Source organism: Acinonyx jubatus, chromosome A2 (genome assembly GCF_027475565.1).
Source record: "Acinonyx jubatus isolate Ajub_Pintada_27869175 chromosome A2, VMU_Ajub_asm_v1.0, whole genome shotgun sequence".
NCBI lineage: Eukaryota > Metazoa > Chordata > Mammalia > Carnivora > Felidae > Acinonyx > Acinonyx jubatus.
The window spans coordinates 139,834,787-139,859,918 of record NC_069383.1 but is presented as its reverse complement, the minus strand read 5'-3'; the positions used below and the strand labels follow the sequence as shown (position 1 = coordinate 139,859,918).

At 42.0% G+C, this 25,132-nt stretch overlaps 1 protein-coding gene across 13 annotated transcripts in view; it reads left to right on the top strand.

Moving 5' to 3' along the window:
- Positions 1-25,132, top strand: part of PXK (PX domain containing serine/threonine kinase like) — a 73,958-nt gene that overhangs the window by 7,826 nt on the left and 41,000 nt on the right. For 11 of the 13 annotated variants that reach the window (XM_027039081.2, XM_027039080.2, XM_027039079.2 and 8 more), the window contains exons 2-3: positions 17,047-17,097; positions 19,004-19,051. In XM_027039081.2, the coding sequence (XP_026894882.1) occupies positions 17,047-17,097; positions 19,004-19,051 (99 nt within the window). Of the gene's footprint in view, positions 1-3,433; positions 7,853-17,046; positions 17,098-19,003; positions 19,052-25,132 lie in introns of those variants that run through there. The other 2 variants (XM_027039093.2, XM_053219169.1) reach the window with 1 other exon arrangement.

The following is a 25,132-nucleotide window of genomic DNA, read 5'->3' as shown; positions in this document are numbered from 1 at the left end:
ATGTCAGTGCTGCTGTGAGGATTCACTGAGCTCACACATGGAACATTCCGAACAGAACTCAGCACTGAAGTATCAGCTGTTTTGATGTAGTGTATTACCTCTGTATTTGCCAGAGCACTAGTAAGTTTTTAGGTACCAGTACTTGTTAGGCGCTCAAGTATGTTGAATGGAAAAAGGCGAATTCTTCATTTGAAAGTTTTTCTCACCGTTCACCGGGACTCCTTTGCTAACAAATTGCAAGAAAGACCAGTGGCATGTCAAAGAGCAACTCCCCTGCCTCCTTTTTTTTTTTCATTCTGAAGGGACACGTTTTGATAGCCAGGCTCGGGGGGATGCGGCACGGGGTCCCCTGAGGGCAGCTGCCTGGCAGCAGAGCTGGCTGCTGGTGTTCAGAGGTGGAAGAGGCAAATGGGCAGGCCACGGGGCCTGGCCACTGAACTGGCAGATGTGTTCCCAGAGGCCAGGCCTGAAGGGAAGGGGACCCCGGGCAAATGCCCATTTCAGCTCTTCACTTCCCAGCTTTTGTTCATCACCAGCATCGGCGCACGCACATTTGACCTTTGGCAGCGGGGTGACAAAATAAAATAGAAAGCCCTCTGCTTTGTTCTTTCCCCTGCCACTTACTCTGCCAAGTGACCATGCCAGCTGACATTTGTGAGGGGGTGGGGGGCAGCTGACATCTTCAGAACGCTGCTTCCTGAGAAATGCAGTTATATTCTGTAGAGCCCTGCCAACTTCCTTTCCCCTAAGTGCCACGCACTAGCAGTCAGGCTGTGGGCACATACATCAGGTATGGGTGCATTTCACTCTCTGAAGCACGCAGTTTCTTTGTTGGAAAGCCACTAAGGTGTTGGGGATGCCAGCAAGCACCCACGAGGAGTCTTCTGCGAGCCAGGCACTGGGTCATGTATTAAGATAAAAAGATGAATGAAGCACGGAGCTTACTCCTGCTAGAAGGGGACATAAGGTACTGAAAGTGCCAGTGTGCCTGGGAGCAGTGAGGGTGCGGTGTGAGTGCCTCCATCCACTTGGGTCCCCCTGGGAGTTTGGGCTTCACAGCGTTCCAGAGAATGGCTTCTAAATCTGCACTCCCCAGGCATTTGAACTTGCAGACTCCTTTCACAGTAATCCTGAATTGTAAAAAACAAAAAACAAAAAAACAAACCTCTGGACGTGATTTTGAATTAAAAATATATTTTATTCAGATCGTTACATTATTAAAAATTAACATAATTTTGTGATCTGAATTACACTGTTTTTTTTTGAAACAGCAGCGGTGAGAATCATGATAAGGTGAATATAGATTAAGGCACTGATAATGAGCATCTTCAGACAATTTGCAGAATCACCAATTTTGTGATGATTCTCACTTCTCATATTTCTCACTAACTTCTCACTTAACTCATATTTTACCATTGGCACTCCTAAAGCCTGCCTTTAGTCATGGTCCATTAATAGGTGTAAATGAAACCAAGTATGACTCAGAGGAAAATCAATTAAAAAGCTATGTAGTGGCCCAAACCATGCTAAACGAAAGAAACCACGAACACACTCATCTCTATGACTGCCCCCATGCTTTCTGCGTGTACACTTGGAAGCTCTTAGTCTGTTCGGGGTTAAAGGGAGAAAATATTTAAATAAATTGTTTTGTTGATGTATTTTTTAAAAAGTAGAACTAGACACAGAAGCCTTTAACACGTAAATCCTTCCAGAGACCCTAGTTGTTCATCCTGTTCTAAACTGTTACTAATCCACCAGAAAGATCTTAGTTTAAAAACTAAAGCAGGGGCGCCTGGGTGGCGCAGTCGGTTAAGCGTCCGACTTCAGCCAGGTCACGATCTCGCGGTCCGTGAGTTCGAGCCCCGCGTCAGGCTCTGGGCTGATGGCTCAGAGCCTGGAGCCTGTTTCCGATTCTGTGTCTCCCTCTCTCTCTGCCCCTCCCCCGTTCATGCTCTGTCTCCCTCTGTCCCAAAAATAAATAAATGTTGAAAAAAAAAATTAAAAAAAAAAAAAAAAACTAAAGCAGGGGCGCCTGGGTGGCTCAGTCAGTTAAGTGGCAGACTCTTGATTTCAGCTCATGTCATGATCTCAACTGTTCATGAGTTCAAGCCCTGCATTGGGCTCTGCTCCGAGCTCAGATCCTGCTTTGGATTCTCTGTCTCCCTCTCTTGGCCCTTCTCCCGCTCTTGCTCACTCTCTCTCAAAAAATGAATAAATGTGAAGAAAAAAAAACCACAGAAAAACAGAAAAACCTGAAGCATGACTAGCTGTGTTCTCTGAGGCAAGGTTGTATTTGCAGACTTCAGGAGTTCATTCAGCAGATACTGCTGTAAGTATGGCCCTTGTTGCTGGCACCAGTCTAGGCACTAGGGGTGCAGGTTGAAAGACAGACGCGTTCCCTGCCTTTGTTCATTCCCAAAGGGTCTATTATGGTGGATTCTGGTGTGGGGTAAAAGATGGGAAAGGGAGACTGACACCCGTTGTGGGGCTCCTTGGAGGTTAGGCTAAGGGGTCCGAACAGCAGTGAGAGACTTGAGCAGGTCTGTAGCATGTGGAAGAGGTATTTTAGGAAGCCTAGTTTGCTGGCAGTGAGTAGGAGTCTATGAGAAGAGTGAAGGAAGGGGAGAGGAGAGTCCAGGGAGGTAATGAAGCAGTGGGGTTAAAAAGGCCACATGAGATCAGTGGCAGGAGGGAGAGAAGGACTGGAGAGAGGGAGGAACACAACAGAGAGGTCTACTAGGTAGAGGCCATGAGGGAAACAAAGGCACCAGAAATGATTAGAGAAATAGTCCACGGTAAGTGAACAGTAGCTAGTCTTACCAGGAAGATCATGAGTCTGAGTTTGGTTCTAGAAAGTTTGAGTAGTACTGAAAAGGCAGCTGCACTTGCCATGTTAACAACCAGCATTGTTTAAGTACTTACTAGGTGCACAACCCTGTGGTCAGCTCTTTATGTTAACTTATCTCATTTCCTAAGTTGGACCAATGCTGCACCCAGGCAACCACTGTAACATATTCATCATGTATTGCCTTGATGCCTCTTTGCAGTCAGTATCCTTCCTCTGATCCCTGGCAGCTACTGATCTGCTTTCCGTTATTGCCATTTCACCTTTTCTAGAACGTTATATGTAAATACATATTATAGGGTGTAATGTTTTGTGTCTCGCTTCTTTCACTTAGCATAAAGCTCTGAGATTCTCTCATGATGTTGCATGTTTCTCCTTACTGCTCAGTAGTTGTTATGCATTCATTAGCTGGTTGACATTTGGGTCATTTCTACTTTGGGGCTATTGTGAATAGTGATCTTATGACCATTGGGTACAAGTCTGTGTGGACATATTTTCATTTCTCCTGGGCCAGTATCTAGGAATGGAGTTGCTTAGTCTTACGATAAGTGTATATTTAACTTAATAAGGAATTGCCAAACTCTTCTAGATTCTTATTTGATCCTCATAACAATTCTTAATTGAGTTCACTATTATCCCCATTTTTTAGTTGGGAGAAAATGAATGCATAGAGGGTCAGTAACTTCCTCCAGGCCATAGGGCTGGGGGTGGCAGAATGGTTTATAGGCCAGTGGACTTTGAGCCATCCCCAACCTGATCTGTTATTAGGACCTTCAGAGCAGTGGACCTGTTTGATGGCTCCACTAAGCCCAGGCCTAGGTGAGGAGGAGTTAGGGGTCCTCCCTTGAGCCACAGAACCAGACACTGATTTGGATTACCATTTTCTCAGTTCTCCCATCCTGGTTACCGAGGCGTGGAGTTAGTTCATTACATGCGGTGGAGGTTTTAAGGCAGAGCTGTCCAATGGAAATGTAATGCAAACCACGTGTGTAATTTTAAGTTTTCTAGTAGCCACATTAGAAAAGCAAAAAGGAACAGGTGAAATTAATTTATATAATCTGTTCCTAACCCAATGTATCCAGAGTAATACTATTTCAATAGATAATCAATATAAAAACTAATAATATGTTTTATGTTTTTTATGTCATACAAAGTTTTTGAAACCTGGTGTGCATTTTACAATTACAACATACCTCAATTTGGACTAGCTACATTTCAGGTCATCAATAGCTACCTACAGCCTGTGGCTACTATATTGAACAGCCCAGATACAGACATTAAAAACAACATCCAGATGTATGGTTACTAATATGGAAAGAGATTCATTTTATGTTAAATGGAGAAAAAAGCAAGTCATATATGTTTCGTATGCTTATATTTTCACAAGTCTCTAATGTTTATATCTGCAAATAGTTTATACTGTCCAGTGGCCATAGGTAGCCACTTAGACTACTTAAATTTAATAAAATTAAATAAAATTAAAAATGCAGTCCCTTAGCCACATGTGCACAGCAGCCACTGTATTGGATGTCACAGACTTAGGTCAGTACTGTCTCCAAACTGCTGAACCAAGTAAGAAAAGCTGAGCTAGAGCATAGAACCTGCTAGCCCTGTGACCAGCAGGGCTTTGTGACCATTGAGACCCAGAGCCTTCATAGTTTTTAATAGTAAAGCACAGGAAAGAAGTGCAGCTGTTGTTAGAGTTTAGTAGGAGCATAGTGCGGAAACATAAACAGCCCTTGTCAAAGACTCTGTTCCATTTTGGTACAACGGAAATTAACCACCACTCACATTGCTGGGGACTCACTCCATAAACCTGACATCCACATTAGGTATGTTCATATAAAAATGTTCCTCTCTGCTTCTTCAGAACCTGCCTGATGTCCATGGTGGGGCTTATGTAGCATCGGGAAGATAAAATAATTTTTTCATATTTGTACACAGCTTCTGTGCGGTGCCCAGATTACGTTCAGCTCAGATTTACACAGACTGCAGTTTGTGAACGTGCAGGAGGAGGTGGGTTGCTTAGCGCAGAGGTAGTAAAGTCAGGAGACTAGGCCAGGAGGTATTTTGAGAGCTCTGCAGCTATTTCAACTGCTATTACCCAGGCCTGAGTTCCCGTACTTAATCTGCCCCTCTTTCCGGGCTTCTTCCTCACTTGAGGGACTGGTTCTGCCTGTTTAGCTGATCTCTATCCATCAAAATGAGGGGTGTATGATGTGTAAGCATCCTGCCTAAGGCCATAGAAGGAGGTAGGAACTGCTGTGTCCCTGGGTCAGACAGGCCTAGGGTGGAGTCCAGTCTCATGACTTCCTAACTGAGTGCCCTTGTTTAAGGCATCTGTCCCTCTCAGAGAGGTGAGGTTCTTGTGAAAGAGAGGTAGCTGCAGATACCTCCAGGCAATCCTGGGAGATGGGATAAGCTGAGGGACAGAAGAATAAGTGTCCCCTAAACATAGCGGTTACTACCTTCAGCTCTGAAGAGATTGATGGTGGCGTAGTGTGTATAGTCACCTACGTGGTTATGATTGGAACTAGCATCTCAGGAGAATACGATGATGTTTTCAGGCGAGGTAGAATAAATTTATGTGCAGTCAACCCTCCCTCATCCTTGGTGGTAGTGATCAGTTCTATTCTGTGGAAACCAGTAGGGACTTTCCTGCCTTGATTCCCCGTAGTTTCAAGCTCCTCTCCCACCAAATATTTTACCACTCCTGATTCTAGTAGAATAATTAACTTATTTGACTTTCATCTTCTGTTTTTCCACTCTCTCCAGTACAGTAAAGATGCTGGTGAGTCATAAAATGACTGAAAGTTCCCTTGCCAAAGGAAAAAAAGATGATAGCTTGCATTTATCATTGATAACATACTGTGTCCTTATCTGAGCTCAGACAATTTCAATCCTTACCACTCAGGCTTCTTTATTTGAAAGTAGCATGTTTTAAATTACATGTGTAGCAAACCAAGGAACTTTTAGAAAAATTATTTTTCCTGATTAGGAAAGTAATATATGTGCTCATTGAGGATAACCTGAAAAATATGAAAAAAATAGCTAAGAGAATTTAAACCACACATAATTTCACTCCAGAGACAACTACGTTAACATTTGTTATAGTTCTGTCTTCCTATCAATGTTATCACAGTTTTCTATCCTTTTTAAATATTTAACATTATAATGTACACCTTGCCCTGTGTAATGAAAATTTATTTTAATATACCCTTTTAAAGGCATGCAGATTCTTCCACTATATAGTTAAGCCATAAATAGCTTATCCATTGTCTTATTGCTAATATCTAGGCTCTTTAAGGGGAAGGCTTTTTACTTAGCCCCTTTAAAAGTGGGCAAATGGGCACCTGGGGGGCTCAGTCAGTTGAGCGTCTGATATTTGATTTTGGCTCAAGTCATGATCTTAAAGTTTGTGGGATCGAACCCTGTGTCAGGCTCTGCGATGACAGCATGGAACCTGCTTCGGATTCTCTCTCTCCCTCTCTCTCTCTGCCCCTCCCCCACTTTCTCTCTCTGTCTTTCTCTCTCTGTCTCACAAATAAATTAATAAACATTTAAAAAGGCCTAGAAGGGGTGCCTGGCTGGCTCTGTCAGTGGCGCATGTGACTCTTGATCATGGGATTCTGGGTTCAAGCCCCACATTGGGTATAGAGATTACTTAAAATCTTAAAAATAAATAAATCTAAAAAAATAATAAAAGTGGGCATAGAAGGTGGGACAAGAGAGGCTGGAGTAATGGCATTCACTGTCAGAGATCAGAGACTGATAACATTGTTTCCTATGTTCAAAGAGAAGGGCTCCTTTATGCTGTTCCCTTGGTGCCCTTCACAGAGCTTTGGCCATCTCCTGTGCTTACTGAGTCGGGCCATGGTGTAGTCACCTGCACACACCTTATTATGCTTGCTATTTCTTAGCAGAAAAGAAAACTAAGTTACAAAGCCGGCCTCTGCTGGATGCTGTAAGTGTACAACCTCATCTAATATTTACTGCCATCCTGTTGGAAAGGTACGATTTTGTAGATAATAAACTGAGGCCCAGAGATGCAGCAAAGTTAGGTCACAAAACTAGTAAGGGCCATTTGGGCTTTGAATTGGGTCTCTGTGACTGGGAAGCCAGGCCCTTTCCCCTGGGAGACTAGTGGTTGTGGCATGGGGAAAGATGGGGAAGGAGCGCACAGTGTGGCTAGTCATCAGTCGCATCAACCTCGAGAAGGACTCCAGCAGCCTGACTTTGGGGCAGTAGCACATGGGGGCAGGCAGAGAAGGGGCCCCAGGAGGAGGAACACTTCACTCCCAGCAAGTACTCAGGTCGTTACCAGCTTAGGGCGTGAGGGTTGAGGAGGGGGCCTCCCTCGGTTACCAGAGCCCACATAAAAATCATTATTTCCAACCAGATCAGAGTTTGCGTGTTTTCTGTCTTTTCTAGCCAGTGAAATATGTGGTGATTAGTTCTCTGAGGTTATGTTCACTGCATCTGTTTCTACACTTTTCGGGCGTCGGCCCAAGAAATGTGAGGATTACTGGAGGTCATATTTCATTTTTAATTACTACTTAATTGAGCCCCGGATTTTTGAGTTTTTTTCCCCTTTGCTTTGACTTAAGATGGAATTCATGGGTTCCCATTTTAGCAAATTATGTAAATTTGCTTTGGTGCCATTTAAGGGTCATTGTACTATAGAATGCTATAGGAGCTGCTGTTTAAAATGTATCCATTCTGTAGTCATGTCTGAGGCCAAAAGGACTTTTGAGTGCTTCTTTGCAGTGTTTCTCCTTGCTGGAACATCAGCTGTCTTTGAAGTTGGGTGTGGCGAGCAGCTCCCCTGGCTGGGCAGGAGACTGTCCTGCAGAGGAGACCATGGACTTCAAAAGGCCTGGAGAAGGGAGAAGCATATGCTAAATAAGGCGGTGGCTCTCACTGCAGGCATCAAAGCAAATTTATGATGTGTTCCTTGTCCCTTCTGTGAACACAGAATAGAAACCGGAGAACTTGTTTTGCATAAAGGTAAAGCGCGCAGTTCTATGATTCAGTTAGATTTATTTATTTATTTATTTATTTATTTATTTATTTATTTAGAGAGCACACGCTCACACGCGCAAGTTGGGGAGGGGCAGAGAGAGAGAGTCCCAGGTAGGCTGTGCACTCTCAGCGCAGAGCCCAACATGGGGCTCCATCTCACAAACTGTGAGATCATGACTTGAGCTGAAATCAAGAGTCGGATGTCTAACTGACTGACCCACCCTGGTGCCCTGATTCAGTTAGATTTTAAATGAACTTTATTTCACTTGGTTGAAAAGGAGATACAGTTGGCTTCACTCACCTGCACAAATTTAGGTTAAGATAGTGGAGATTCATCAAATGCCTTTAAAAACGCTAATGCTTTCATTTGTTTTGGGGCAGGTTTTGCACATTATATAATAAAACAAAGGTACATTTCAGCACTGGAAATCTACAAATGAAACAATAAATAATGAATACTTAGCAGAGTAAGGAGTAATCATTAATTCTAAGTGAAATATTAAGAGTTGTAAGCAGCCAGGCAGGTGGCTGGTGAGCTGAGCAGAAGTCCTGAGACTGAGAATTTCCCCAGAAACCTGGCTGTCCCTTCAGGGTGATGTTGCCCTCTGCCCATGAGCTGCAGCTGTTGTGCTGTGTGATACCATGGGGTTGAATATTGAGTCCACTGAAGGGATAATAAATCAGGGCTTGGGAGATCCACAGAGACTTTCTTTTTTAAAAATATTTTTCTTTTTTATTATTTAAGGATAGTTGACATACAATGGTATATTAGTTGCAAGGGTACAACATAGTGATCCAACGTGTCTATACGTTACTTAGTGCTTATCAGGGTAAGCATAGTCATCATACGATGTTATTATAATATTATTGACTATAGTCCCTATACTGTACTTTTCATCTTTGTGACTTATAACTGGAAGTTTGTACGTCTTAATCCCCTTCACCTATTTGCCCATACCCGCAGCTGCATGGAGATTTTCTTGAGCATGCTCTTTGACTTTTTCTTGATGTACATGCACGTGAAAAAGAGCAACATGCTTCTTCCTTCCCAAAGGAGCAATCAATCAATTAACAAATGCCCACCAACTGGTATTTGCTGCACTTCTTATTGGCCTGACCTTATGGTGGGTGCTGTTTGCAATACAAAGAAATGTGTGATCCTAGCCCTTGAAGAATTTAATTCAGTTGGAAAGATCCTCCCTCCCCCCCCCCACCTACCTGCCTTCCCCAGACACAGGTAGATATAGGATAAAAATAGCAGTAATGTGATTAAACAGCCAACCTTCCCAGGTGTTGACCTGCGAAGAGGGGAGTAGATAGGGGTGTTTAGGGTACCCAGAGTCTGACTGAGTAGAGGAAGGTTTGAGTAGAAGGAACAGGTTAGGACACTGTGGTTAGGTGATAGCAGAACATGGAAGCTAGGCTAAGGAGTTGGGTTTTATTCTGTGGCCAGTGGAGCCTGAAAGGTTCCCGAGCAGGGAAAGGATAGTGTTGGATGTTTAGCGAGCTCACATGTGCTCAGCATTCTTTGCGGGCCTTCCTTTGAAGGGAAAGTGCCAGGAGGAAGCGGATTTGGGGATGAATACAGGGGAGCGATACGACTAGTGGGTAGTGGAGACGTGGCCTCCTATCCCAGATCTATAACTTTTTAGTCAAGGCATTTATCCCTTCAGAGACTCATTGCCCCCAGCTGCAAAGTGAGGGTAATGGTTCTTCCTTACTTGTTTCAAAGGGCCATCTCCAGATGGTTCGATGGTTCTACCACTACAGGGCCAAGTGTGGGGACCCCCGCAGGGCTCAAGTTAGGTACATACTGTACTCTTAAAGAGACGAGGAGGGTGGGGAAAGAGGAGGCTGTGAGGTTTGGTGGGTGCTTGGTTCATTAGTTACCTTCCTCTCTTGAGAGGGTTTTTATTTTTGCAGTGTGAAGCTGCTTCCTATTTAAGAAGTTTTAGAACCATGGTTCTCACCCCTGGCTGCACATTACAATCACCCGGGAACTTATAGGCCCTACTAATGCCTGTGCTTCCTCTCAGAGAAGCTAAATTAGAGTCTCTGGGAGGTAGGGCTGAACCATGGGTATGGTTTTTTGTTTGTTTGTTTGTTTGTTTAAGTTCTCTAGGTGATTTGGGGTGCCTGGGTGTCTCGGTTGAGTGTCCAACTCTTGATTGCAGCTCAGGTCATGATCCCAAGGAGCCTGCTTGTGATTCTCTCTTTCCCTCCCTCCCTCTTTTCCTCCCTCCCTCTCTCCCTCTCCCCTAATGCTGTGCTGTCTCTCTCTCTCTTAAAAAAAAAAAAAAAAAAATGGTGTAAGTTCTCTAGGTGATTTTAGAATGCAGCAAGCAGGGTTGGGACCCTCTGTTTCAGATATAGTGATGTGGGGACACTGACATGTAAAATACCTCCAAACAGCTGCCTTTGTCTCTCTGTACTTTGAGTCTCTGAGTAAACCTGATTATCTATGCCGAAAGGGAAGGGAGAAGAATTAACTGGGTTAATCTGGTTTGAAGGTTTGCTGAAGTTTTGGTTTTAGCTCCTTTAACACTTTTTTTTTTTCAAAATGAACTGTGTTTATAGTCTCAGTAGGGTCATTTGGGGCCAGACAGATTCAAAATAAGTTTTCCTCCTCAGTGTTTCCTAAAATGTCATCCAACCAAGGCATCTTTGGATATCAGCTATTGTTCAGGGAAATAAATCTTCAATACTTTTTTGGGAACTCAGAAAACAAAATGCCAGTGGGGATGCTTGCTTGGAAAATGGCCTATGTAGGAAGCGTTAATCAACAGTTGTGGAACCAACAGCCCCAACCCTGCCCCTGCCCCCCTCAGGATAGGAGTCAATAGATCGACATCACTAGAAATGAACCACCTGAGTTCCACCAACTAGTGAGGACCCCCATCTTTCAGGGCTGCAGGAAAAACTCAGGGCACCCCCCCCACCCCCGGCCAGGTCACTGAGCACTGCTGGCCATGCCTGGCAGGTTGGAAGGTCTTGGGAATCAGGTATTTGGGTCACACTCCCAGTCAGCTGCTTCCTAGTTGTGCGACCTTGGACAGCTCACTTAATTTGCTGAGCTGGACTGAGATCTCCCCTCTAGGCAGCTGTGAGGATGGAATGAGAAGTATGGAGTAAGGGGCTTGGCAAGGTTCCTAGAACCAGATCGGTCCTCATTTTGTTACATCTCTCTTCTCTAACCTCACTTAAGTCAGAAATTACGTGGTTCTGATGCCTTTCCAGTTTGAAGAACTTCACACCAGACCACACTGACCAGCGCAATGCTCACATGCCAGGGCTTGACAAGGTAGCCACCCTGCCCCGCCAAGATAAAGGGTGTGGTATTGTGAGGAGGGGCAAGAAGAGGGCCCTTTGGGGGAAGTGGCAGCAGATGGCAGGGTTTGGTGGCAGGCCGAGATCTGTGTGACTCAGGGCCGCACCCCGCAGCTCCTAGCTCTCCCTTTGTTGCCTGATGGGCCTTGGCGGTTTACTGTCTCTTTTATACATGCTGCAGTTTCCGTTCCACATCAGAGACGGTGGTAAAGATGGGAATGATTCACTGGAAGATTCTGGGCTGCTGACTCCAGCTCGGGAGGAGGAGGCCTGACTTCAAATGTTGGGTTTCTATTAGTCTCCAGGGCACTCTCCTCTCTGCTTTAATAAGGGCTACAGCCTGGTTGCAAGCAGTGGACAGCTGTGCTGTGTTTAGTTTACAAATTGGAGATTTGAGGTGAAAGTACTTCCTTTTGGTCAAGTGGATGGTGGTACCAGGCAAGCTAAAAAAATTCAAATGTTTTGTAGTTAGGGACCACCTTGTTTCACTAAAGTGGAATAAAAATATTTCTGAGCAGAGGCACCTGGCTGGCTCAGTCAGTAGACCAACTCTTGATCTTGGGGTTGTGAGATTGAGCCCCAGACAGGGGGTAGAATTTACCTAAAAAAAATATGGATATATATACACACACACACACACACACACACACACACATATATACATATATATACACATATACACACACATACATATATATACATATATACATGTATACATATATATACATACATATATACATATATATATACATATGTACACACACATATATATATATTCTGAGCAAAATCACCTCATATTGCCCACTGTCTTTCTTTAAAAAAAAATTTTAACGTTTTATTTATTTTTGCGACAGGGAGAGACAGAGCATGAACAGGGGAGGGTCAGAGAGAGGGAGACACAGAATCTGAAACAGGCTCCAGGCTCTGAGCTGTCAGCACAGAGCCTGACGTGGGGCTCGAACCCATGGACCGCGAGATCATGACCTGAGCCAAAGTTGGCTGCTTAACTGACTGAGCCACCCAGGCACCCCACCCACTGTCTTTCTGTATCTATTACCACATGGCAGGTGGGACCTGGGGGCTACAGTGGAACCTGAATGTGCCTTAATGTGTTTTTACACAATGGGTGGTGCTTTGAGGCTGCCAGTAACTAAGCAAACTCTAGGTGGACATGTGTATATTACAAATGGTGTTGTATGTGAGGTACCAGTGGGCCAGGGGCTATGGCCAAGGGCAGATGATGGCAGAAGTAACCCTAGCACCATCCTGCATCCCAGGCCTTCATGGACTGGGACTACTGGTTTATCAATACACCTGAATCCAGGCTTCTCAATCTTGGCACTACTGACATTTGGGGCCAGGTAGTCCTTGGGTGGGAGTGGGTGTGGGGGTGGGAGTAGGCTGTCCTGTACGTTGTAGGTGTTTAGTAGCATCTCTGACCTCTATCTACTAGATGCTAGTAGCACTCCCCCATCCCCTGCGACAACTAAAGATGTCTCTAGACATTGCTAAATGTCATTTGAGTCAGAAGAATCACCTTCTTTGGAGATCACGGACCTAAATATAAAGAATGTCTTGGCAGGAACATTAATGAGGATATCATTTTGGCTACCACAGTCTGACACCATGACCCAGGCATTATCTTTTAGTTACTGCTTCCCTTCTGCCAAATGCTTTCCCCAATCATTATTATGTGCCATTTTATAAACAAGTTTTTTTTAAAGACAATATAGTAATCTTAATCACAATAATAGACAAATTTATAGAGTATCAGTAAAGAGACTTCAGGAATACCTTAGCGAGGATACTGTTAGCCTGAGCTCACACTCTCTTTCTCAAAAATAAATAAATAAACTTAAGAAAAAAAATAAAGGCACATGGAAGACTAGAACACATAATTGTTACTGTCAATTTGAGGGAGAGGGAAGAGGAATAAAGGGCAGGGAACATATATAAAGGAGTACAATAGGAAGATGTTTGCCAGTTGAATGGTATATAACCTATTCTGGCACAAATATATGTTCAGGAAATTCTGAATTTTATTTGTTCTATTCTGTTCTATTTTATTCTACTCTACTTTTTAAGTAACTCTACCCTCAGTGTAGGTCTCAAGTTCCTGACCCCAAAATCAAGTATTTTGAGACATGTATTTAGAGACAAGATACACTTGTCACATATTTAGAGACACGTTTAAAAACAAAATCTAAATTGTGTTTCTTCAGAAGGAAGGAATGGAGGGGCGCAAGGCTGGCTTGGTTGTTGGAGCATGTGACCCTCCAACACATGTTGGAGCATGTGATCTTGGGTTTGTGAGTTCGATCTATCTCCATGTTGGGTGTGGAGATTGCTGAAAAATGGGATCTTAGAAGAAGAAGAAAGCAAGAAATGGGGTCAAACTGTACATTTCTTTTTTTTTTTAACATTTATTTATTATTTTTTTTAATGTTCATTTATTTTTGAGATAGAGAGCACAAGCTGGGGAGGGGCAGAGAGAGAGAGGGTGACAAAGGATCTGAAGCTGGCTATGTGCTGTCAGCAGAGAGCCCGATGGGGGGCTCGAGCTCATAAACTGTGAGATCATGAGCTGAGCTGAAGTCAGACACTTAACCAGCTGAGCCATCCAGACACCCCAGAACTGTATGTTCCTTGTTCAGACTTACACCCCAGCATGGAAGAAGCACAGGCACTGGAACACTGTGGGTGCTTAGTTGATGTTTGCAGTTGGCAGCAACATCTTTGTAAAGCGCAGGTCTGAACTTCAAACTCAAAGAATATAAAGCAAGATATCGGTGTTTACTTAGCACCTACCAAGTGCCCAACATTGAACTGGAATTTTTAAAATTACTATTATTCCTCTGGTAAATCATAGTGAAATAATAAATGTTAGAAGTATTTTTGAGAATTAACATTTTCCCTCAATTTTAGACCTGAAAAGAGCTTGCCTATGATGTAGTTGTTTGGAAGTATTCAGTTACATGTGCTAATTTCAGCTTTACTCTAAGAACGTTAAAAGCTCAGAAAATTTGCCAGTAAGACAATTCAGGAAAAAATGAAAATTTCCAAGCTAAAGGATTGATCCCCAAAATGTAAGAATGTCATATGGTTTCAGCATTTTCTCTTTATGTATTCAGAAATAATTGCATTAGCATGTTGCTTAAGAGATTTGTCACACCACACAAATAACTCTTAAAACATTTATTTTATATCCCCATATGAAACCAGCTAAACATAGATTCCAGATACACCGTTGATTCACTCATAATTGAGTGGATATTGTTGAATTACCATGTTTTATATATTCCTGAGAAGACAGGAATTTCTGCTATGTGAACTTCATCAACCTTTGCTAAATAAACAGAATGGAAATGAATGATAGTGTAATATGATCTGTCTTAAAATCCACTTACCAGGTTAACAATGCTTACTTGGCTTTGTTTTCTAAATAACCTATTTAAATGAAAATTAATTTGGTAGAAAGGATTTACCGAATACTGTGTTGATAAGCATTTGTTGAGTAGTGACTACAAGTAAATCATACCATCCAAGGATATTAAAATGATTCTGAATATTTGAGGAAAAAATGTTAACATTCTTTATATGATTTAATCTATACCTTCATCATGATTCCCTGTGTATATAAGCAGAAGGCTGGACTAGGTCTGTGTTTCCTGCTTACTTATTAGTAAGAATTACTGGGGAGGCTGTAAAAACATCTAATTCCTAGGTTTCTAGCCTAGAGATTCTGATTTAGTATGTCTGGTGCAAAGCCTGGGAATGTGTATTTTTAATACCCTCTCTTCTCCCTGCTCCGGAGCAGGGAGATAGATGTTAATAATCAGGCCGGTCTGGGGGTCACAGGACCTGGAATGCCATCACTGCATCTCTATTCCACCTTTCACCTGTTTTCTTAATCATGGCCTTCTCTAGCTGACGAAGCATATAAAATGGAAACTCTGAACACTGAAACTCATGGATCTTAGTCTTCTTTTTTCTTTTTTTAAATTTATTTTGAGAGAGAAAGAGCACACATGGGAGGGGCAGAGAGAGACGGAGAGAGAGAATCCTAGCAGGCTCCACTCTAACATGGCTCCAGTGTGGGGCAGGAACCTATGAACTTTGAGATCATGACTTGAGCCCTGAGCTGAAATCAAGAGTCAGATCTTAACCAACTGAGCCACCCAGGTGCCCCTGGATCTTGGTCTTCCGATTGCTACCACAGCTAGTTTTGAATGCCCAAGGTTAAACTTTTTATTTTAGATAATTGTGGATTTACATGCAGTTGTAAGAAATAATGCAGAGAGATCCCATGTATCCATTACCCAATTTGTTTCAATGGTAATGTGTTATAAAACTGTAGTACAGTATGGCAATCAGTACATTAGCATTGATACAGTCAAGATATCGATTTAAATATCTCTCATATCTTAGTGTGTTCAGGCTACTATAACAAAACACTATGAACTGTGCGGCTTATACACTACAGAAATTTATTTCTCACAGTTCTGGATGTTGGAAGTCTGATATCAGCGTGGTTGCCTTCTGGTGAGGGTCCTCTTCCTGGTTCATAGCTGACACCTTCTCAGTATCCTCATGGTGGAAGGAGCAAAGAACCCTTCTGGAGCCTTCTCGATATGGCACTAATCCCATTCATGAAGGCTTCACTCTCACAACCTAAGAACTTTCCTCAGGTCCTGTCTGTTAATACCATCATTTTGGGGGGCATTTCAACATGAATTTTGGGGGTACACAATCATTCAAACCATAGCACCTCACTTTCTATAGCCACACCTGCTTCCCTCCTCCACACACCCTACTACCCCAGCCTTAACTCTTAGCAGCCACTAATCTGTTCCCCATTTCTATAATTTTGTCATTTCATGAATGTTATATAAATGGAGTCATGTAGTTTATAATCTTTGGGGATTGGCTTTTTCACTCAGCATAACTCTGGCAGTTCATCCAAGTTGTATGAACCACACCTTTTTGTTTCTAAGTGGTTTTCCATGATATAGATGTAACAAAGTTTAACCATTCCCCTGTTTAAGGACATTTGACTTTTTTTTCCTAATTTTGGACTGTTACTAATAAAGCTGCTCTGATCCTTCGTGTACAATCTTTGTATGAACACAAATGTTCATTTCTCTCAGATAAATGCCCCGGAGTACAATTGCTTGGTCATATGATATTTGCACGTTTAATCTTTCAAGAAACTGCTAAATTGTGTTCCAGAGTGACTGTGCCATTTTACATTCCCACTGGCAATGCATGTGTGGTCCACTTTCTCTGGATCCTAGTCAGCATTTGGTATTATTTTTTGTGTGTTTGAGTCATTTTGGTTGGTGTATGGTAATATCTCATTCTGGTCTTAATATGCATCTACTTGATGACTAGTGATATTGAATATCTTTTCATGTACTTATTTGCCATCTATATATCCTCTTGAAAAGAATGTGTATTCTGCTGTTGTTGGATGGAGTGTCCAATAATGCTAATTAAATCTGCTGGTTTGATGTATTGTTGTGGTGTTGTTGAGTTCTATATTGTTCCTGGTTTTCTAATTGTTCTATCAATTGCTGAGAGAGGGGTATTGAAGTTTCCAACTATAATCATGGATTTGTCTGTTTCTTCTTTCAGTTCCATCAGTTTGTACTAATTCTGGCGTTGGGTACATACACATTTAAGATTTCTATGTCTTGCTGGTGGATAACTGTTTTATCTTGATGTAATATCCTTCTCTGTCTCTAGTAATTTTCTTTGTTCTGAAGTGTACTTTATCTGATATTTCCACTTATATTTTTGATCCTCTGATTTGGGCATTTTATAACTGAGGCTCTTTCCCCCCTCTTTTTTAGGAATATATCATTCGGGTGCAAAGAGGAATTTCTGTAGAAAACAGCTGGCAGGTAAGCTTTTTTTTTTTTTTTTTCTTTTGTTATTAGAAAAATGTTTATATGTTTAAAAGTCTGACTCGGGGCATCTAAAAATCTGGAAAAACCAAAACATGGTTAAGTATGAATCCTGTTTCTTTTAGATATAAACCTTCAGCTTTAAGATAAGTATTATAATATAAAAGGCTTTTCTGTTTCCAGTTGTTTGGTTTAATTTGTGTATGATGTTACCACAGAGAGTATCTATGAATTTGTTCCCCAGTTTGGCCCAGAGTAGGATAGATAGATAGTAGGCAGATTCCTGGTTTTGTTCTTAGTAATTCACACCTCCTCCCCTGCAGCCATGGTGTGGGTGGGGAAGGTTAGAGTTAAGTCCATCAGGTAGAAAGGCTAGATAGCACCTTGGATATTGTACAGCTTGGACACTGCATTTCATGGACTCCCAAGTCTGCTCATGGGCAAATGCTAGTGCCAGTTCCCTCACTGTGTGTAGGTGAGGGTTACCTTACAGCCCCAGGGTCTGCTCTCCTCAGGGGTGGCCTCAGAAAGAAAAGAAAAAACTTCCTACCTAGATCCGGGTGTCCTTTCTATGTCAGTTGACTTTCAGAGGGTGGCTGACTTCTGTATAGGGGCCATTTCTGTGCAGCCTAGTAGGTAATTATAATGACCCTCCTCCTCTCTCATCTACAAAAAAAATCTTACCTTGTGCTTCAGGCTTGAACTTTCTCTCACCCTAAGCAGTCTTGGACCACAGTGGCCCACACTTGATCTTTCCCCTTTGCCTGAAATTTCAAATGCTTTTTGTTTCAATAATTATACTATTTAACATCTAGTGAGCATTTCTTCTAGGCACTGGTTCAAGCACATCGATTCACCTAACCTTTAAAAACAGTTCTATACGATTGTATTACCCCATTTTACATTCAAGAGGTAAGTAACTAGTCCAAGGTCATACTCAGATCAGTGACAGAACAGGGTTGGGATTTGCATATTCTCTGTGATTAACCGCTGTGCTACCTTTTGCTCCTTTGTATTTATCAGGGATGGCCTTGTATTTAACTCTCTGATGTATATTCAACAAGCAGGGCAACAGCATTGTCCTACCAGAAGAATGAATCCTTGAGGCAGTTTTCTAGATGCAATGCATTAGAATCCTTGGGATACTTAACAAAAATGTAGACTCTTGGGCCCCACCCTGGACCTACTGCAAGAGATTCTCTGAGGGTGGAGTCCTAGATGATCAGCAGGTAATTCTGCTCACTAATATTTGAGAATCATCAATAAAAGTTGAAGTCATACCATTCAAAAGCAAAATAATTTCCTTGCCCAGAGCCTGAAGAACTAGTGGAATTTGATTCTGGCCCAAGCAATGGCATCAAGCAGAACTAAGAAAGAATGTATAGACAATGGAAGGTGGACGTCTGCTGGGAGGGAAATGCAGAGAATCTGGGAGAGGTATGGCCTCTCTGCCTGCAGATGCAGTCCTGTCTCTAGAATGGTGGGATCTTAACTGGGGGAAGTTTTATCCAGGGCAAGGATGAAATGGCCTCAAAGCTATCCATTTCCTTTTACTTTGATTTCATGTTCAGTAAAACTTTTTTTGGGTAAATCATTAATTCATCTTTCCAGATGCCTGGTTAATGAGAAGGATATTGAAAGGACTATTCACTCTGAAAACAAAATCATTCTCTCTTACCTGTTGGCATCTTGTGTGTTTGGCTGGCATTAACCAGTTTTGTATGACCCGGCCAACTCTGGGTCTGTTTTCTGGGCCTGTCTAGTTAAGCAAGTTAAGCACCAGGTATGAGCCCTCCTACGCTTAGTGCAAATGCCTGAGCTCTAGAATGTCAATAAATATTAAATAAGGAAATGAAAAGAGATGGTCTTTGCCAAATGAAAACACCACTGTCTTGTCTTACAGATTGTGAGGAGATACAGTGACTTTGATTTGCTGAACAACAGCTTGCAGGTAAATATTTGAAAACACTAATGACACACGTTCATTGCTTGGGCTGTCTTAGAAATTAGTTGGAAATGACAATATCAGGAACAAGAAATCAGCAAATTTCCCTGGCAGAGGAGATAGACTTATACTTTAAACAGATGATGTGTGGCTCTAAAAATAAACTTTTGGTAACATGTGATTTATGATAGTCACCCTGCAAGTGAGTACCTTTATGCAAGACTGCATCCTTACCACAGCCATGGATGCTGTGTATCATCTCCTTTGCACAGATTGGGAATGACTAACTAAATTGCTGGACTTGTTCACTTAGAGCTGGGACTGTCTCAGACTCTCTCCACTGAACTAGGCTGCATAGTCAGTTGCAGATCAATACTCAGCAGTAAATAGAGACTCAGTCTTTTTCAATGTAATTTTTTCTCTCTCTTTTTTTTAAATGTTTATTTTGAGAGATAAAGAGCATGAGCAGGGTAGGTGCAGAGAGAGAGAGAGAGAGAGAGAGAGAGAGAGAGAGAGAGAGAATCCCAAGCAGGCTCTGTGCTGTCAGAGCAGAGCTGAACTTGGGACCCCATCCCATGAACTACGAGATATGACCTGAGCTGAAACCAAGAGTCACATGCTTAACCAACTGACTGAGCCACCCAGGTTCCCCGTAACTTTTTTCTCTTAAATACATGTTTCTAAATCCCTCTGGTTTAAATATTCCCACTTTGGTGGCCATAATGGACAGAGAAATGAGCTGCAGAGCCTTTTTCTGGAAACAGATGTGCTTGAAGGGTCCTAGAGGGGCTTAAGAACCGTAGTGAGTAGTGGCAATAGCACTCGTGTCTCCATTCAGCAGATTGGTCTTCAAGTGCCGTGGGTTACTGCAGACCATTGGGCTTGTGTCATATCTCAGATTTGATTGGTAATATAAATCTGAGCCAGAGCACGTGGCTTGTGACCAGCTCAGCTGGGAGGTGAAGCACTGCTCCCTTCATCGGTGAACGAGCCATCACATATTATTCTGAGTGACCTCTGATCCTGCCCACAAAAGTCAGTCAGACTGCAGGCTGGCAGGGAGTAAAATGCTTCCTTTCCTTCAAAAGGCTGTGGTCATTGATAAGACTCTCGAAAGTAGCAAATGTAGTATCCAAACTTTACCATTATTTACAGCCCTGCTGAAAACATGAATGCTTAACTTTCTCTCTGGTAGAATTGGCCAGAGTTGTCTACAGACCTTTATGTAATTGGCAGATGGTTATGCATTTGCCAAATGCTGTCTTTTTAAATTTTAATTATAGTATGACCAATTTAAATCTCCAGATAAAATATTGGAAGAGATCAGATTCTACTCATTGATGGGTTTAATTGGTTTATGGATTTTTATAGCATAGCCTTTCCACTTAGACAAAAGCTGGATCTGTGGTGGCACTGTAGATGAGGCACCGAAATGCAGTGTATTCCAACAGTGGATTTTCTCCACAAGTCTCTCTAGGCATTTCCATGCAACATTTCCACCCTGGCATGAGCTTCTGGGAGCCAACTTTGGGCCTACTGTGTGTTTTCACCACAATGCACAAGTGAACCTTTGCCCAGTGATCTTCGTACAGTGTCATTCAGCCAGGAGTAAGTCTTATGGGAGGAAGGTTTCTGAACTTGATATTGCCTAGGCCCAGCCCCCAAAAATGGGGATGGGAGGAAAGGGTTTTATCTCATATTTGTTCTTGCTTAGGGGATGTAAGGTTGAATCTCTATGACTATTCAATGATGGCCTTTTTAATATAATAGAATTTTATTTTTGCTTCAGTGTAACTTTCCCTTTTAAAATAGGCACTTTCAGTGTGCATTTTATTTCAAATGCAAATATCCACATGTATTGATGTTGGCTTATGCTGGGCAGGATATGGCCAGACATCATTTCAGTGGGAGGTTTTTCTAGATCCAAGTAAACAAACAGAAGAAAGTACACACAGCTTTTTGGCAAGAAAATAATTTCAAAACAACCTTCATAAAACAGACCAAAAAGACTCTCAAAACCACAGAATAAAACTGTGACTGTGATTTTTAGTGTCTGATTACCCTTCTGACGGATAAATGAGTTCCTGCTGAAGAAAGAGAAATATAATACACATATGTGGAGTTGTCTGACTCCAATAGGAAAAATGCCAAAATGAAAAAAAAAAAAAAACAGGATGTAAAATTATACATGCAATATAATATAATTACATGAAATGTTTAGAAAAAACGATTGGAGGGAAATATGCCAAACTATTAACAATGGTGATCCCCAGGTGGCAGGATTATGGCTTATGTTTTTTTTCTGGCTCTTTATACTGTTTTGTACTTCCCAAGTTCTTTATAAACAAGCTCATATAAGCTATATAAGCAAAACATTTTTAAAAAGCTTCATTTCCCCAACTTTTTATAGTGAGCATATTTTGTGGTAATAGTGAAGAAGAATCACTACCTTATTTTTTTTTTAATGTTTATTTATTTTTGAAAGAGAGAGAGAGGGAGGTGCCTGGGTGGCTCAGTCGGTTAAACATCTAACTTCGGCTCAGGTCATGATCTCACAGTTGGTGGGTTCAAGCCCCACGTCAGGTTCTGTGCTGACAGCTCTGAGCCTGGAGCCTGTTTCAGATTCTGTGTCTCCCTCTCTCTTTGCCCCTCCTCCACTTGTGCTCTGTCTATGTCTCAAAAATAAATAAACATTAAAATTTTTTTTTAAAAAAAGAGCACACAAGTGCACAGGGGAGGGGCAGAGATAGAGAGGGAGAGAGAGAATCCCAGGCAGGCTCTGAACTGTCAGCACAGAGTCCAACACGGGGCCACAACTCATGAACTGTGAGATCATGACCTGAGTCGAAATCAAGAGCTGGACGCTTAACTGACTGAACTACTCAGGTGCCCCTCACTAGCTTCTTTTAAAGGCAACATCAAATTAGTAACCATCTAGGGAAACCACACACAACAACATAAAGGAAAGGAGCAGGAATTGAAATGATGGGAACTGAGCCCAGATTGGGAAGGAGTCCAGACTCTGCTCCTTATGGCAGGGAGACCTTGGGTCAGTTATTTCCCCTCTCCATCCTCACTGTCCCCATCTGAAACAAGGGGTTGAACCAGATGACTTCTCAGGTCTGTGGTAGCATAAATGTTTTGTGATTTGAATTTTACTTCCCACTGTTGACATAGGAGAGAGAGAGACTCTACTGTGTTCCCCGGTGGAGGGGGTTGGGGGGAGTGTTGGGACAAGTTAAGAGTCTGTTGAGAGCTCAGAACTCCCTAGAACACTCACTGGAATATGATTGAAGGCAATTTGCAGACCACTGAGATCTGATATTGAAAGTGAGAAATTGACAGATTCAAAGTTTGAAGGTCACTCCTCCAGACAAAAGCTAGTTTTGTTAAAATTGCCACGTAGTTTGTCATATAATTTGGAGGCTTCTACTTATGGGCCAGATTATGGGCTCTAGACTTCACTTTGGTGATCATTCCCCCTTTGCCTTGTCACTCTGCAGGTGTTATGGATGGAACTTTGGGGACTTCTCCACTGGCTTTCTTTTTTTTTATTCTAAATTTATTTATTTATTTTGAAAGAGAGCACAAGCAGGGGAGGGACACAGAGAGAGGATCCCAAGCAGACTCCATGCTGCTAGCACAGAGCCCAACAGAGGGCCCGAACCCACAAACTATGGGATCATGACCTGAGCCGAAATCAAGAGTTGGATGCTCAACTGACTGAGCCACCCAGGCGCCCCTCTACTGGCTTTCTTGTTCTCTTCCCCATATACAAGAAACTCAAGAATGAAATGCATAGGGCACGTTAAAGAGGAAAGCTATCGAAAATGGGATGGTGAAGTGTCATGGCTTGAAGCTATCAATGTTGGAGGCGTGTAGGAAATCACTAGATTAGTGACTCAGTTGCTCTCTGTGCTAGTACTCTCTTTCCCTCCCTTTTTAATTTTTATATTTTAGAGAGAGAGAGCATATGCAGGCAGAGGGGCTGGGGGAGTGGTGGAAAGAGGGAGAATCCTAAGGAGGCTCTATGCCCAGCACGGAGCCCGATGCGGGGCTCAATCCCACGACCCTGGAATTATGACCTGAGCTGAAATCAAGAGTCAGATGCTCAACCAACTGAGCTACCTAGGCACCTCTCTTTCCCTTGCTTCTAATGAGTCATTGGACTTCTAAATTTTATATTCTGTAATTGTCAAGCATTTTAGAAATCCTGGGAGAAAGCTGAAAGACAAATAAGTGTCTCTTGAATGCTAATCTTTTTTGAAAGGCAAGATTTTAAAATAACACACATATTGCATACTTCTAATGCTTGTAGAAATAGTTATTGTGAGATGTTAAGGAAGAGTAGGAAAAAACCTCTAGTCTATCCAGCAGACTGGCATAGCAGGGATACTGTAATTCCAACTGTTGGCAAATAACACTTTGTTTCATCTGATGATTTAGAAGAGCTGATGGGATGTCTGGGGCAGATCAATACATTTTCTTTCCTAAAATGAAATTAAGCTTGAACAAATAGATTGGTGGAAGCTTGAAGGCCAAAAAGTTCAAAATAAATACTTTATCAAACTCATTTTCATATCCCCACCATGAATGAAAAATAGCCCTGTTGGTGTTTGAATCTGATGATGTCAGATGTGACTCTTCCTGTCATGAGTCATGTGGGATTCAGCTGGATAGATGTTGGGCAGGTAGTGCAAGGGAAGGGGCAGATATTGGTTTATGGTAATTTTTAAGAATCCTTGCTGTATATATGGTCAGCTTTATAAGCAAGAGTTTTTCTTTTTTTTTAATTGAAAAAAATAGTAAATGAGAAATGTAAACATTTCATAGTATAGAAAGCATTGGTTGTCCAACCCAATCTGAGTTAGCTGTTCTCAAGGTGGTAGTGGCAGTCCTTTTAGACATTTTTTTGGTGCATGCATAGTCCATATCCCTGGACTTACACATGCCCACACACACACGCACGCATGCATACACACGCTGTTGAGATTATATTCTGCAACTTAATAAAAGTTTTTAAAAGAAAAAGTTATGTTTTTAGTAGTACCTTTGATTATATTACTCAATGCTCTAGAATAAAAATAATAACAACAGTAATAATAAGGTGATTCACTTGGATGTGTACTAGCTGAGTGATGTGCTTTCTTCTTAAGTATGCTTTAATAAAGAAACTGCTATTAGGTAAAGCTGAATTGTATGAATGAGGAAAATGACCTGAAATTTATGTGTCTTAGCTGGCAGCTAATTATGCCATGATAGAAAATTGATTCTAAGTATGCTCTGACACATTTTCATAATTATGTTGGAGAAATAGGCAATTTATGATTGTCAGTCAGCCTTTTCATCTTGTCCAGTATCAAGTTCAAGGTCTTCAGTGTTGTTTGAAAAATACACAGGCTAAGTTAGGTTTGCCCACATGGGTGGTTTACATTGCATCCTTGTCTGAATTCAAGATGCTCTTCTCTTTAGACTTTCCCCTCAATCAATATGCATGTCACTTGGGCTGCTCTAATCTAAGCACAAGTGTAGAATATCACTGCTCTTTGAAAGTGATTTTGCTCATTAAATTAAGATACCAATGTGATGCTTTGTTAAGTTTCAAAAATAGACTTAATGGGGCACCTGGGTGGCTCAGTTGGTTAAGTGCCCAACTTCAGCTCAGGTCATGATCTCACGGCTCATGAGTTCAAACTTCACATCAGGCTCTGTGCTGACAGCTCAGAGCCTGATGCCTGCTTCAGATTCTGTCTCCTTGCGCCACCCCCACCCCCACCCCTGACCCCAACCCCACGTGTGCTCTGTCTCTCTCTCTCTCAAAAATAAATAAACGTTAAAAAATAAAATAAAAAATAGACTTGTAAAGTTTTAAGGGATCTGGAAAATGATAGATTGAGCACCTATATTTACTTTTCCTTCCTTCTGAAGCCACTCTAAAACAGCAGTAAGTTGATCTTACACACACACACACACACACACAGTCAAGGACAAATAGAATAGGAAAGGATAAAGCTACAACAAAACATTTGAAGCTGAAAATCAAGTGGATGGGAGCTAATTAAGTAGATATGGGAAGGCAGAATTCTG